The sequence below is a fragment of the Ascaphus truei genome, chromosome 6, assembly GCF_040206685.1.
Source record: "Ascaphus truei isolate aAscTru1 chromosome 6, aAscTru1.hap1, whole genome shotgun sequence".
Taxonomy (NCBI): Eukaryota; Metazoa; Chordata; class Amphibia; order Anura; family Ascaphidae; genus Ascaphus; species Ascaphus truei.
The window spans coordinates 33,924,107-33,938,363 of NC_134488.1; the positions used below are offsets into that span (position 1 = coordinate 33,924,107).

The following is a 14,257-nucleotide window of genomic DNA, read 5'->3' on the forward strand; positions in this document are numbered from 1 at the left end:
CAGTCACAAGCATTTTGGGACCAACAATTGTATGTAGTTACCACGGAAGATGGCCTTTCCACCAGACTCCACACAGTTCAAATCAGATCCGGGCCTACAGCGAAAAGTTATTCAGAACAGGCCAACAGACCCAGCCAGTCAGATTTTTGGAGTGGTGTGTGTTATGACCCAGAATACCACGTACCAGAGAACTCGGCAGTGGAGCAAACCGGTCTTGCAACCGGCTCTAAGGCAAGAGGAGCCAGTACAGGCAACAGACGAAGTGCTGGATCCAGGAGTACGGGATGAGCACCGGGGGGATGACCCCAGAGAGGCAGTAGCAGCACGAACGGCCGGGGAGCGGCGACCTCCTGAGCGACTGCAAATGGAAGAGGGGATCCGTTGTTTCAGCAAACCACATCGGAAGACTAGGTCCGATAGTGTGAGACCACGAGGAGAGCTTTCAGAGACCTACTTGGGGGAAGATTGACCTGGAACTTTAGTTGGTTTATATAGACAGATACTGTTATTATTGTTGGTTGTTTTTGTTTATGATCTATGTGTAGTGTTGAGAGAAGGGGAGGGGGATGTGGTGTATTGGATACTTCCTGGTCACTGTCCTGTAATGCTGCGATGTCACCATTCTGACTTCTGACCCAGGAAGTAGAGAGCCGGTCAGAGAACATCGGAGCTTAGACAGACATGCAGCAGTCTGAGGCAACCAGGAAAATCACTACCTGTCAGCAGTAATGAATAAGGATCATTTAGTACCAACAAGGTAGTGTGTTATTGTGAAGCATAAACACTTAGACATAACAGTACATGCACACGCACAGGTGCGAGCTGCATACAGCTAACACAGCGGACTCACTCACAGCCTGGTGCTGTAAGGGCACACCTATCCCTGGTGGCAGACTTAGGGGCTCCTCTGCACGGTCACCCAGCTTGCCTGCCTGCCGGTGGTCATCACAGGCATGACCAAATGCCGATACCTCCGGCCAGCAGAAAGCATTCATCAGCTGGGCTCTGGTACGCAGGATCTCCTGATGCCCTGCCAGCAAGATCGTCCTAGCTACCCCCAACCACTGTTCTCTCTCTGTCCCTTCTCTTCCCAGAGTTGGGTGTGTGTGTACACCTGTGTGTACACACAGACTTGCAGCAGTCTGAGGTAACCAGGAAAATTACTACCTGTCAGCAGTAATGAATAAGGATCATTTAGTACCAACAATGTAGTGTGTTATTGTGAAGCATAAACACTTAGGCTAAGGCCCCGGTCTCTCCGCTGCAACGCGCGCCCACGAGATTGGCGGCGCGTGCAGCCGATTCCCCGGTCTGCAGCTCACTGCAGGAAGAGAGACCGGGGGGAGGGGAGTGACGGGGGCGCGGCCATGACGTCACCCGGCAGGTTCGCCCTCATTGGCTGAACCACCGGGGGCGTGCCTTGTCGCGAGTCCTGCTCTCAATTCTATTGAGAGCAGGAGCAACTCTCGCCCCAGCTCTGCGGCCCCCCCTCGCAGCGGGCCCGGCGCCATTGAGGGGAGGGCTCTTGTCCGTGCAGCGTCCGCCACAGCGGGCGCTGTAGTTGGCAGCGGGGGCAAGGCCTTAGACATAACAGTACATACACAAACACACCTGTGCGTGTGCATGTACACGCACAAGGGGTCTGCGTACACACGCACAAGGGGCTGGCTCTCCAGATCTCCCAGTGGCGAGCTGCATACAGCGGACTCACTCACAGCCTGGTGCTGTAATGGCACACCTATCCCTGGTGGCAGACTTAGGGGCTCCTCTGCACGGTCACCCAGCTTGCCTGCCTGTGTACACACGTGTGTGTGTGTGTGTGTGTACACGCACCGGTGCGTGTGCTGGGGTGACGGTAAAGCTAACCCCATTTTATTAAACAACTTTGTCCTGTCTGGTGCTAGTGATCCCGGTGGTTTCGGTGTAAAAGTACTGGTCTCCCGTGACAACGTGTGCGCACACGCGTGTGACTGTACACGCACTCAGGCAGTATTCCTCCATACATAAGGATGGAATTGTACTATCCTGCAGCCAATGATAACCCTGGGAAATCACCTTGAAGCAACAGCGTTACTTTTCTCTCAGAAAGGACTGACAGTATCCCTAAGCATTTATGTACCAAGACAGCCAAGGATAAATATGTAACTACTCATCGGTAGCATGCATGAATTTCATGTGCAAACTGACACTTGGTCTTCTTGGAGGGAACGGCTCAACCAATATTTAGTTGCAAATGCTGTAAGTGATGACAAAAAGGTTGCTGTATTTATCACAGCAGCTGGTGCTAAAACCTTCAATACTTTAAGATACTTGTTGGTTCCAGATAAACCAGCATCCAAGCCCCTAAATAATGTACTGATATGAAATACTGAACGATTACTACCAACCTATAAACCGCTGGAGATAGCGGAGAGATTTCGGTTTTATCATAGACTCCAAGGACAAGGCGAGGCTATTAAATTCTATGTTGTCACTCTAAGGACGTTGGGCAGCACCTGCTCTTTCTCTGATTACCTGCCAGCCGCCCTTCCCGACATGTTTGTCATTGGCCTCACAAGTCGGCTTAGACTGCTACCCCGCTGCCGCTGAGCTCACTCAAGTTTGAGAGCGTTGACGTCACCAGCTCCAAGCATGAGCAATCGGTGCCCTGCAACATTTTTTAGAGCAGGACCTGAGGGGCGTGGCAATTACAGGAGGGGGCGTCATTGGCTGTATAGGGGCTGTCTTTGTGTCTGTCTGTGTCTCTGTGTGTCTCTCTGTCTCTCTCTCTGTGTCTCTCTATTTTCTCTCCCCCCATTGCTCTCTCCCCCCCCTCAGTCCGTTGCCCCCCCCTCAGTCCGTTTGCCCCCCTCCCCCCCCCCCCCTTCCACTTCTCTGCTAAATTCAATGTTTGTGTTTGGTGTATAGTGACAGGACATTAGAACACGCCCTCTCTCTTCCCATTGGTCAGAGCAGGGTCCTGCTCTGAGCTCGAAAGTAAGGCTGAGCACAGCACTGTGGCACGCGCACCCAGCGGGGGGGGGGGGGTGCGTGCACAGCGCTACACCGCGGTCTGAGGGGAGAGAGAACGTTTGCGACAGGAGGGGGCGTGGCGGTAGGTTTGCGGGGGAGTGGCCATGACGTCCCGCGGCTGGTTCGCCCTCATTGGCTGAACCGCCGGCGGGGGCCTGGCCACGCCTCCGTCGCAAATGCCAATCTCAAATTCCCCTGCCTGCCTGAAAACCTGTCGCGCACCGCTGGGGAATGGTGCGCGACAAGGTAGGAACTGGGGGGGGGGCGGGGCTTGATCGCACCATGCGCTGTAGTAGTTAGTGGGACCGCAGCCTAAAGCTCTCTTGTCTCCCCAAGCACAACGCTTGGGAGAGTGTGTGTGCACGCGCATGAGCGCGCGCGCACAGTGGGAGAGTGGATGTTACAATACACATTGCATAAGGTATGCGCGCTAAGCTTAAAAAAAAAAGTTAACAGACGAAAACCTCTCCTTAAAAAGGGCTATAGACATGACAACAGTAATGTAGTTGGCAATGAAATCTGCAGACCCGCTGCAATCGCGGGAGACTGTAAAAGAAGAACTTTTCAACACACCACTTACCAAGTCAGCAAGCATGAAACCCCAAGGGCATAGTCGACAATCCACATTGTCACAACCCGCACCGGGACAACAGACCTCTGCCAGGTGTTACGGATGTGGTGGAACTACTCATGACACCGGAGCCTGCAGAGTCAAGGACATGCAGTGTCATCATTGCGGCAAAACTGGACATTTACAGTGTGTTTCCGTGCGCCACCAGGAAAAGAAGGTGGGAGGCATACAAACTTATAAAGTGGACCTCCGAGATTCATTGTCCAGCTCGGACGAAGACGAGTGATTGCACTGCCTCTCCATATACCTCCGCTGACCTCCAACAAACGGGCATGGAAGTACAGGTGGAACTCGAAGGGAAAACGCTGTGCATGCATCTGGATACTGGCGCTGCAGTGTCGGAGATCACTCTACACCACTGGCGCAAGTTACAACTAACAAAGCAGTTGAAGCCCACTAAAATCAGACTACAGACTTACGCCATGCAACTTTTAAAGCTGCTCGGCTGCGTGACAGTCCGTGTCACGTATAAAGGGAAAACAAAAAGACTTCCACTATAGGTCTTAGAACGGGGAGGGCCACCCCTATATAGACGGGACTGGATATGGGCTCTTGGAATGCCAGACATTGAAGTCAACTCCTGTCATGTTCTAGAACAAAACATAGACCAGCACGAGCCATGGATGAAACACCTATGACCTAAGTATAGCACTGTGTCACAGGAGACCAGCACTTTTACACCGAAACCACCGGGATCACTAGCACCAGACCGGACAAAGTTGTTGAATAAAATGAGGTATATTCTGGTACGCCAGCAGACAAAACAAAGATGCACAAAACAAGATACAATATCAACTGGGGGCCTGGGGAGGAGACTCTAGCCTCGCTAGGTGCGGGGGCTGCTTCAAGAAGGCTTGTCCTGTCCTCTTCTCGTCCAGGATATCAGAGGGGTGATCACACAGCAGTCACTCACATGGATCTCCAGCTGGTCACTGTCAAGATCCAAACTCCTTCACAGAATGACTGTCTCTCAGATGCTGTCCACACTCCTTCCCAGAGTGTCTCTCTCCCTGTGGGATAATTAACTACTGCTCTGCCTGTTCTGTTCTGACTGACAGATTAAATCTGTCAGTGGTGATATTGGATACCAAGGCTTGAGCCTCATTACTCCAAGTTCTCTTGTTGAGTGTATTGTCGCACACTTTAGAAAGCTTCTTGATCTGTGTTACTTGCCACAGTTGAGTTGGTTTCACAGGGTCAGCGCTGTGATGGGTCGTGGGTAGCGGTCAAATGGATTTGCAGAGATCGCAGCAAGCTTCTTGATCAGCGGATTTGAGTTCTGCTCCAGTTCCTTATAGAATTTCTCGTTGAGCTTCTTTAGATGTTCATCCAACATCTCGATGCCCAGCTCCCTATGAAGGTCCGCTATTCTTGTAGGAAGTGGTGCGTTGGACGCAATCCGCAGCGCCTTGTTCTGTAGTTTTTGATGAGATGATCTGAGCCGTTGGTGGCAGCCACTCCACACCGGGGAGGCGTATGTCATTGTGGGTCTAATGATCGCCTTGATCACGTTGACTTTGCTCCGGATGGGCATGGTCCTTGTCTTCAACAGGGGGTACAGTGCTGCCAGCTTGGCTGTTGCCTTCTGTTGAGTCTTCTCAATGTGGTTTCTCCAGCTTAACTTGCTATCTAGGATTACCTCTAGGTAAGAGCTGTTTGGCTCCCATTTGATTGCCTCTCCGTTGAGGCTGATTGGCGGGTGTGTCTTGATCTTCCTTTTGGTAAACAGTGTAGCTGTGGTCTTGCTGGAGTTCAGTCCTACTTGCCAGTCGCTGTACCATGTTGATAGCATGTCTTGTACTTTCTGGATGTTCTTAGCTACTTCTTTCTCGCTGAAGGACTGGGAGATGACTGCCACATCATCTGCGTAGAGTGCCAGTTGAGTCTTGTGGAGGTCTGCGGGGATGTGATTCATGAAGAGATTAAACAGGAATGGTCCCAGGACTGATCCCTGCGGCACGCCTGCGCGGATGGGGCGTGTTGTTGAGAGCTCTTCTCGCACAGCCACGTGGAATGTGCGCTCCCGCAAGTAGCTTGCCGTCAGCTTAATCAGGTAGTTTGGGAATTTCAGGTTGATCATTTTGTGCAGTAGACCTTCGTGCCAAACTCTGTCAAATGCTTTGGCCACGTCCAAGAAGACAACTCCAGTTGATTTGTGGATGTTGAATCCGTGGCTTATTATGTCAACGACTCGTAGCAGCTGATGGTTGGTTGAGTGGTCCTTCCGGAATCCAAATTGCTCCTTTAGTAGAATGTTTTCACCAGAGGCAAAGTGGCGGAGGCGCGTAAGAATAACTTTCTCCAGGAGTTTCGACAGTCCAGAGAGCAGGCTTATCGGACGGTAGTTTGCAGGATCCCTCAGTGGTTTTCCAGGCTTTGGAAATACAATGACCGTGGCTTCCTTCCAGGATTGAGGAAAGTGCTGGAGCCGCATGCATGCATTGAAGATTTCTGTGAGGCATTCCATGGCTGCCGGCGGAAGCTTCTTGATGGCAAGGTTGGTAATTCCGTTACTTCCTGGTGCTTTGCCATTTGCCAGCTTTTCTGCAAGTTGCGTTATCTCAGTCCTGGTGCATCCTTCAAGGGTTTCCGCTTCGGTCTCTGGTAGGTGCTCGGTAAGATGCCTGTTAACTCCTTGCTCAACTTCCCGTGCTACTTTGCTGGCTTGGTTAGGCCTAAAAGTTGTCTCCAGTGTGTCAGCAAGAACCTCCGCCTTGTCCTAGTTGCTACATGCCAGGTGGATCTGGCCCTGGATAGGTGGGTTTGGCTCCTTCTTCCCGGTCAGGCGTCGGGTCATTCTCCAAACAGAGTTGTCGGATTCCTTCAGCTTGGCTGCTGCGGCCTCCCACTTCTCTCCCCGGTGTTGGCTAATTTGCTGTCGCAGTAGTCTAGCAAGTGAGTTGTACTTTACCAGAAGGCCAGGTGTGCGGAACTTCTGCCACTGGCGTCGGGCCCTGTTTTTCTCAGCAATTGCTTGCTTGATACCTCTCGGTAGGTCGTAGATGGAGCAGCGTCTGACCAGCAGTGTTCCTTATATACCCCTTGGTGACTATACTTTACATGGGACGGGCTGCTGGCCAATCAGAGCAAATCTGATTGTCCACTGTTACTCACAAATCTGTAACACCTCCAGGATCCCAACCATTATCTCAATACACATTTCTCTGCAGGAGCCTCAGCTGATTAAATCACAGAGTCCCCTCCATAGAAATGCAACTCGCATGCAAATCCCATTACAAGTTTGCTATGTTAGAAATGAGTCCATACAGCTGCTGTGTGTGTCTTTATGCACTGCCTTCGCGCTGTGTGTACGTCTACGCGCTGCGCTGTGTGTGTGCGTCTACTCGTTGCGCTGTGTGAGAGACCCAGAGGGAAACACCAGCCCGTTTTCAAACAAGCAGCTAACCGTATCACCCAGACCAGGCAAAGAAGTCTGAACCTCATACAGGCAAAAGTTTTTTTTATTCTATATATATATATATATATATATATATATATATATATATATATATATATATATATATTGCAACGTTTGTGTCTTAACTATATCCAGCCTAATACAATACATATATTTGCTATTATGTGCGCCCCTGTCTTTGTCTTGTCTCTATTTTAGTATTGGTTATCCGTTGTTTTGGGGCAGCTTATATAATAGCAGATTATTAATTTTGGATTGGACTTAATTTATTATAGTACACAAGACAGTACTATTTCATTGGACTCAGTGGGACATCATTTGAAGCCCTGCTTAATTCAAGGACCTCAATTTGATTTTGAATTGAATTTTCTTATATAGTTAATAATAGCATGTTCTTATGTAGCGCTGCTAGTTTTACGCAGCTCTTTACAGAGACATTTTGCAGACACAATCCCTGCCCCGTGGAGCTTACAATCTGTTTTTGGTGCCTGAGGCACAGGGTGATAGTGACTTTCTCAAGGTCACAAGGAGCCGACACCGGGACCCCTGCTTCAAACTCCGTGTCAGTCAGTTTCTTTACTCACTGAGCCACTCCTCCCGAATAGTTACTTAAACTGTCATATATTTATTTATAAAATGTTTTACCAGGAAGTAATACATTGAGAGTTACCTCTCGTTTTCAAGTATGTCCTGGGCATAGTTAATATGACAAATAGTACATGGTTACAAATACAGTTACATAAATGAACAGGGCATACAGTATATACAATACATTGCATGCACAGTTAGAGAGATATATATTCTTTTTGTTCATTTTTTTAAAACAACATCCATATACATAATACATTTTTCACATCTCATTGAATGTACATAGGTTCATATGGCTCATGTCATCTAGCCTTAACAGTATCCTATTAGAATTTTTTACTTAAACTGTGACCTTGAATAGAAACCATCCATCATCTCTGATTTTCTAAGGTAACCCTTTCACATCAGTGGGGGTTTGCGGAGCGCATGCTCCCCCCCCCCTTTTTTTTCCCTTTGCATCATCATGTAGGTGTGTCTGTGTATGTGCAGGTGTGTACAAACACACGTGTGTATGCGTGCAGCTGCGTGTATGCACACGCTTGCAGCTTCGTGTACGCACGCACACACGCTCGCAGCTGCGTGTACGCACAGGTGTGTGTGTGTACACACAGGTGTGTGTGTGTGTGTACACACAGGTGTGTGTGTGTGTACACACAGGTGTGTGTGTACACACACAGGCGTGTGTGTGTGTACACACAGCTGCGTGTGTGTGTACACACACAGGCGTGTGTGTGTGTACACACAGCTGCGTGTGTGTGTACACACACAGGCGTGCGTGTGTGGACACGCAGCTGCGTGCGTGTGTGGACACGCAGCTGCGTGCGTGTGTGGACACGCAGCTGCGTGCGTGTGTGGACACGCAGCGGCGTGCGCGCGTGTGGACACGCCGCGGCGTGCGCGCGTGTGGACACGCCGCGGCGTGCGCGCGTGTGGACACGCCGCGGCGTGCGCGCGTGTGGACACGCCGCGGCGTGCGCGCGTGTGGACACGCCGCGGCGTGCGCGCGTGTGGACGCGGCGTTTGCGTGTGTGGACGCGCCGCTTGCGTGTGTGGACACGCCGCTGTGTGTGCGTGTGGACGCGGAGTGTGCGTGTGGACACACGTACGTGTGTGTGTGTGTGTACACACGTGTGTGTGTGTGTGTGTGTGTGTGTGTGTGTGTGTGTGTGTGTGTGTGTACACACAGCTGTGTATGTACACACAGCTGTGTGTGTGTGTGTACACACCCGCTGCCACGAACACCCCCACACCTGTATTATACATAAATATGTACATCTATCGTGTGTATATAATATGTAATCATCTCTCGTACTCACGCTTACCTACAGTATGACACATCCATATGTATCACAGACAAATATGTTGCATTAATTAGCACATACGCATATATGCACACATACAGACACCTATATTACACATGTATATGTGCATGTACATGTGTATATATATACAGATATGTATATATGTGCATATACACAAATACACCTACAGTATCCCACACATCTCACACAAATAAATTACATGTACAGTATAAGCACATATGTGGGTGGGTGTAATTTATGTATATCACATCTGCCCTGGACTCTTTGCTCCCTGCTCATATTATATACGGATCGTAAGCTCGTCAAGAGTTTCAAAATTCCAAAATGTTGACTCAAAAATGTCACCCTAAGCAATTGTAGTCTCCACTCGCCTGTTACTGACTGTTTACCCTACTGCCCCACTCCGCCGGGAACATGATAGAGGGGGGGATTGATTTGAGATTGACCAGGAAACCCCATAAACTGGTTATAAAACGATTAAGCTCTGTGCTGGATGCTGACCGGGGGGGAGAGGGAGAGGCGCTTGTATCCCTTTTTTATTCTTAGTTTATTTACAGCTAAATTATTTGTTGTAGTTTGTAAGGACATGTTTTTAGAAAGGAAAGGTATACAGGGATATATCAAAATAAGTCAACATGGGCAGGATGTTGATTCAGGGAATAATATTATTGTCAGGAAGGAATTTATTTTTCCCCTTATGAGATATCGGTGGATGATCTGTCACTGGGGTTTTCTGTTTGCCTTCCTCTGGATCAATATACTGTACGTACGGATATAGGATATAGGATGAAGTATCTGTCGTCTAAGTTTGGCATAGATTGAACTTGATGGATGCACGTCTTTTTTCGACCTCATCTACTATGTGTGTATATACATCTTGGATTAGGGTTTCGGCCCCTTGCCCATTCAAAAACGGTGTTTGAAGATACATGTATATCTTATTATTTTATTTGCGAGTGAAATCCACCAGTGTTTCTCTGGAGAAATATTGATCAAAACCAAAATACTTTTGGGGTATTGGTGGCCGCTGGGCTTCCGGCGTGGAACCCGGGTTCCGATTGCAATGTTCAATTTCTTATACCCGGGGTCTCAAACTCAGTCCACCAACAGGCCAGCTTTTATGGATATCCCTGCATCAGCACAGGTGGCTTAATCAGTAGCTCAGTCCCTGCAGGCACAGTGTACTAATGGCAGAGACATGTTCAAGGGGTCAGTCCCTGCAGGACCAGTGTACTAATGGCAGAGACATGTTCAAGGGGTCAGTCCCTGCAGGACCAGTGTACTAATGGCAGTGACATATTCAAGGGGTCAGTCCCTGCAGGACCAGTGTACTAATGGCAGTGATATGTTCAAGGGGTCAGTCCCTGCAGGACCAGTGTACTAATGGCAGAGACATGTTCAAGGGGTCAGTCCCTGCAGGGCCAGTGTACTAATGGCAGTGACATGTTCAAGGGGTCAGTCCCTGCAGGACCAGTGTACTAATGGCAGAGACATGTTTAAGGGGTCAGTCCCTGCAGGACCAGTGTACTAATGGCAGTGACATGTTTAAGGGGTCAGTCCCTGCAGGACCAGTGTACTAATGGCAGTGACATGTTCAAGGGGTCAGTCCCTGCAGGACCAGTGTACTAATGGCAGAGACATGTTCAAGGGGTCAGTCCCTGCAGGGCCAGTGTACTAATGGCAGTGACATGTTCAAGGGGTCAGTCCCTGCAGGACCAGTGTACTAATGGCAGAGACATGTTTAAGGGGTCAGTCCCTGCAGGACCAGTGTACTAATGGCAGAGACATGTTTAAGGGGTCAGTCCCTGCAGGACCAGTGTACTAATGGCAGTGACATGTTTAAGGGGTCAGTCCCTGCAGGACCAGTGTACTAATGGCAGTGACATGTTCAAGGGGTCAGTCCCTGCAGGACCAGTGTACTAATGGCAGAGACATGTTTAAGGGGTCAGTCCCTGCAGGACCAGTGTACTAATGGCAGTGACATGTTTAAGGGGTCAGTCCCTGCAGGACCAGTGTACTAATGGCAGTGACATGTTTAAGGGGTCAGTCCCTGCAGGACCAGTGTACTAATGGCAGTGACATGTTTAAGGGGTGCAGTTGGCTACATTTTTTGGGAGCTGCTGTAATAAGGTTCCCTCACCCCACTTTAAGGGTGCACCTTGGATCCTTCTCCCATGTCTTGTTGAGCCTTTTCTGATTACACACACTTTGCCTTCATGCAAATTAGCCATGTGCCTAAGTCCCAGGGCCGCCATGGATCTTATTTGATTTATTCTATCACAAGGGGAGGGAGTGGGGGTTAGTAGGTGCCGGACTCTGAATGGCCGATCTAGGATTACAGGGTGCCCCTCTCTCCCGCCTTCCCTCCCCTCCTCCTCTCCCCCCTCTGCCTCCTCCTTTCTCCCCTCCTCCGCCTCCTCTCCCCACATCTGCTTGTCACCAGAATACGATCCTCTGTCATTCATTGCCTGCCAAGCTCAGCTCTGGAAAGCCGGGCTTGGCCAGGGTACAGACGGGAGTACAGCTGGGACGCGTTACACTTCCGCAGCCTGCCCTCAATTTCAGCCGAGTTAAAAATAGCTCCCGCCGCCGCCTTCCTTAAAGATGGTAAATCGCAGGTTAATTACTGTGGGAACGGGAGCAGTGTCCATGTGCTCCACACACACACACCCACACACACACCCCCCACCCACACACCCCCATCACCCACACACATTAACTCCCTCTAGCTGAGACGGGTAAAGGCTGATGGCAATAAGGCACCCTGTGTAAGCAGTGGAAGCTGTACTGTGCTGCTCCAGTAACTGAGGGCCCCATTGGAGTGAATGTCTCTGGCTGGGGAGGCGTGTGCTCTGAATAGGTTGGCTGGAAGGCAATGTGTCTTTCCAGCAGGAGTAACCAGGCCACATGCACCCTCGCATGCATCTGCATCTCTCTGGTCCCTGTTCAGTCTACTTGCAGATAAATGGTCTGTAATGGAAACTGTGTTGCGTGAGGTTTAATTCTCCATCTTGCGGTCTCCGTGCGTGTGAATGTGAGTTCACTCTCTGCTGTCTCCATGTGTGTGAATGTGAGTACACACTCAGCGGTCTTCGTGAATGTGAGTTCACTCTCGGCTCCCTCCGTGCGTGTGAATGTGAGTTCACTCTCTGCTGTCTCCATGTGTGTGAATGTGAGTACACACTCAGCGGTCTTCGTGCATGTGAATGTGAGTTCACTCTCGGCTCCCTCCGTGCGTGTGAATGTGAGTTCACTCTCGGCTCTCTGTGCGTGTGAATGTGAGTTCACACTCTGCGATCTTCGTGCGTGTGAATGTGAGTTCACTCTTGGCTCTCTGTGCGTGTGAATGTGAGTTCACTCTCGGCTCTCTGTGCGTGTGAATGAGTTCACACTCGGCGGTCTTCGTGCATGTGAATGTGAGTTCACACTCGGCAGTCTTCGTGCGTGTGAATGTGAGTTCACTCTCGGTTCCCTCCGTGCGTGTGAATGTGAGTTCACTCTCGGCTCTTTCCGTGCGTGTGACGTGAGTTCACTCTCGGTTCCCTCCGTGCGGGTTAATGTGAGTTCACTCTCGGCTCTTTCCGTGCGTGTGACGTGAGTTCACTCTCGGTTCCCTCTGCGTGTGAACGTGTGTTCACTCTCAGGTCTAACCGTACGTGTGTTCACTCTCTGCTCTATCCGTGCGTGTGAACATGTGTTCACTCTCGGCTGTCTCTGTGCATGTGAACGTGAGTTCACTCTATGGTATCTCCGTGCGTGTGAATGTGAGTTCACTCTATGGTATCTCAGTGCGTGTGAATGTGAGTTCACTCTATGGTATCTCCGTGCGTGTGAATGTGAGTTCACTCTATGGTATCTTCGTGCGTGTGAACGTGAGTTCACTCTCGGCTGTCTCCGTGCGTGTGAATGTGAGTTCACTCTATGGTATCTCCGTGCGTGTGAATGTGAGTTCACTCTATGGTATCTCCGTGCGTGTGAATGTGAGTTCACTCTCGGTTCCCTCCGTGCGGGTGAATGTGAGTTCACTCTCGGTTCCCTCCGTGCGGGTGAATGTGAGTTCACTCTCGGCTCTTTCCGTGCGTGTGACGTGAGTTCACTCTCAGGTCTATCCGTACGTGTGTTCACTCTCTGCTCTATCCGTGCGTGTGAACATGTGTTCACTCTCGGCTGTCTCTGTGCATGTGAACGTGAGTTCACTCTATGGTATCTCCGTGCGTGTGAACCTGAGTACACTCTATGGTATCTCCGTGCGTGTGAATGTGAGTTCACTCTATGGTATCTCCGTGCGTGTGAACGTGAGTTCACTCTATGGTATCTCCGTGCATGTGAACGTGAGTTCACTCTATGGTATCTCCGTGCGTGTGAATGTGAGTTCACTCTATGGTATCTCCGTGCGTGTGAATGTGAGTTCACTCTATGGTATCTCCGTGCGTGTGAATGTGAGTTCACTCTATGGTATCTCCGTGTGTGTGAACGTGAGTTCACTCTATGGTATCTCCGTGCGTGTGAATGTGAGTTCACTCTATGGTATCTCCGTGCGGGTGAATGTGAGTTCACTCTCGGTTCCCTCCGTGCGGGTGAATGTGAGTTCACTCTCGGCTCTTTCCGTGCGTGTGACGTGAGTTCACTCTCGGTTCCCTCTGCGTGTGAACGTGTGTTCACTCTCGGATGCATTGCAAAGACCGTTGTGTCCGTCTCCAATGCTCGGTGTACATAACACCCATAAAAAAAAAGCACATGCTTGTAGTAGTATATTGGTATATTCATATGTGGGTCTGTACTGCTGTACATGCGTGTGTATGTACAAATCTATGTCTAGTGTGTGTGTTGGTGCGTTTAAAGGGCAGCCAGTGCTGGTGTGAGGGGTGAGCAGCTATAGAGGGCAGGGAGGTGTGTTAATATCTGCTTTTTGCTGTGTTTGGATGTCAGGTGGGGTGAGTGCTCACTCTGTGTCTTTCTCCTCAGCCTTCCAGTCCCATGGATCAGATGGGGAAGATGCGCCCTCAGCCGTACGTGTCCGGTAACCCATACAGCCAGCAGCAGCAGCAGCAGCAGCAGGGAGCTCAGCAGGGACACACCGGGTACCCCGTGCAGCCTTACTCCTCCCAGACGCCGCAGAGATACCCTATGGGCATGCCGGGCCGGGCGCAGGGGAGCATGGGCATGCAGTACGGGCAGCAGCAGGTACACGGCACTGCACCTGATACTCTGTAACCCTTTCCCTGCCAGGGCCCGCAGAGCATCGCTGTGTAACCCTTCCTGTGCCAGAGCCCCGCAGAGCGTCAG

General features: G+C 50.3%; 1 protein-coding gene across 1 annotated transcript in view; it reads left to right on the forward strand.

The window, feature by feature from the left end:
- ARID1A (AT-rich interaction domain 1A) overlaps positions 1 to 14,257 on the forward strand; it is a 178,921-nt gene that overhangs the window by 134,758 nt on the left and 29,906 nt on the right. Inside the window, 1 exon segment of the mRNA XM_075603924.1 lies at positions 13,937 to 14,155. Coding sequence (XP_075460039.1) covers positions 13,937 to 14,155 — 219 coding nt within the window.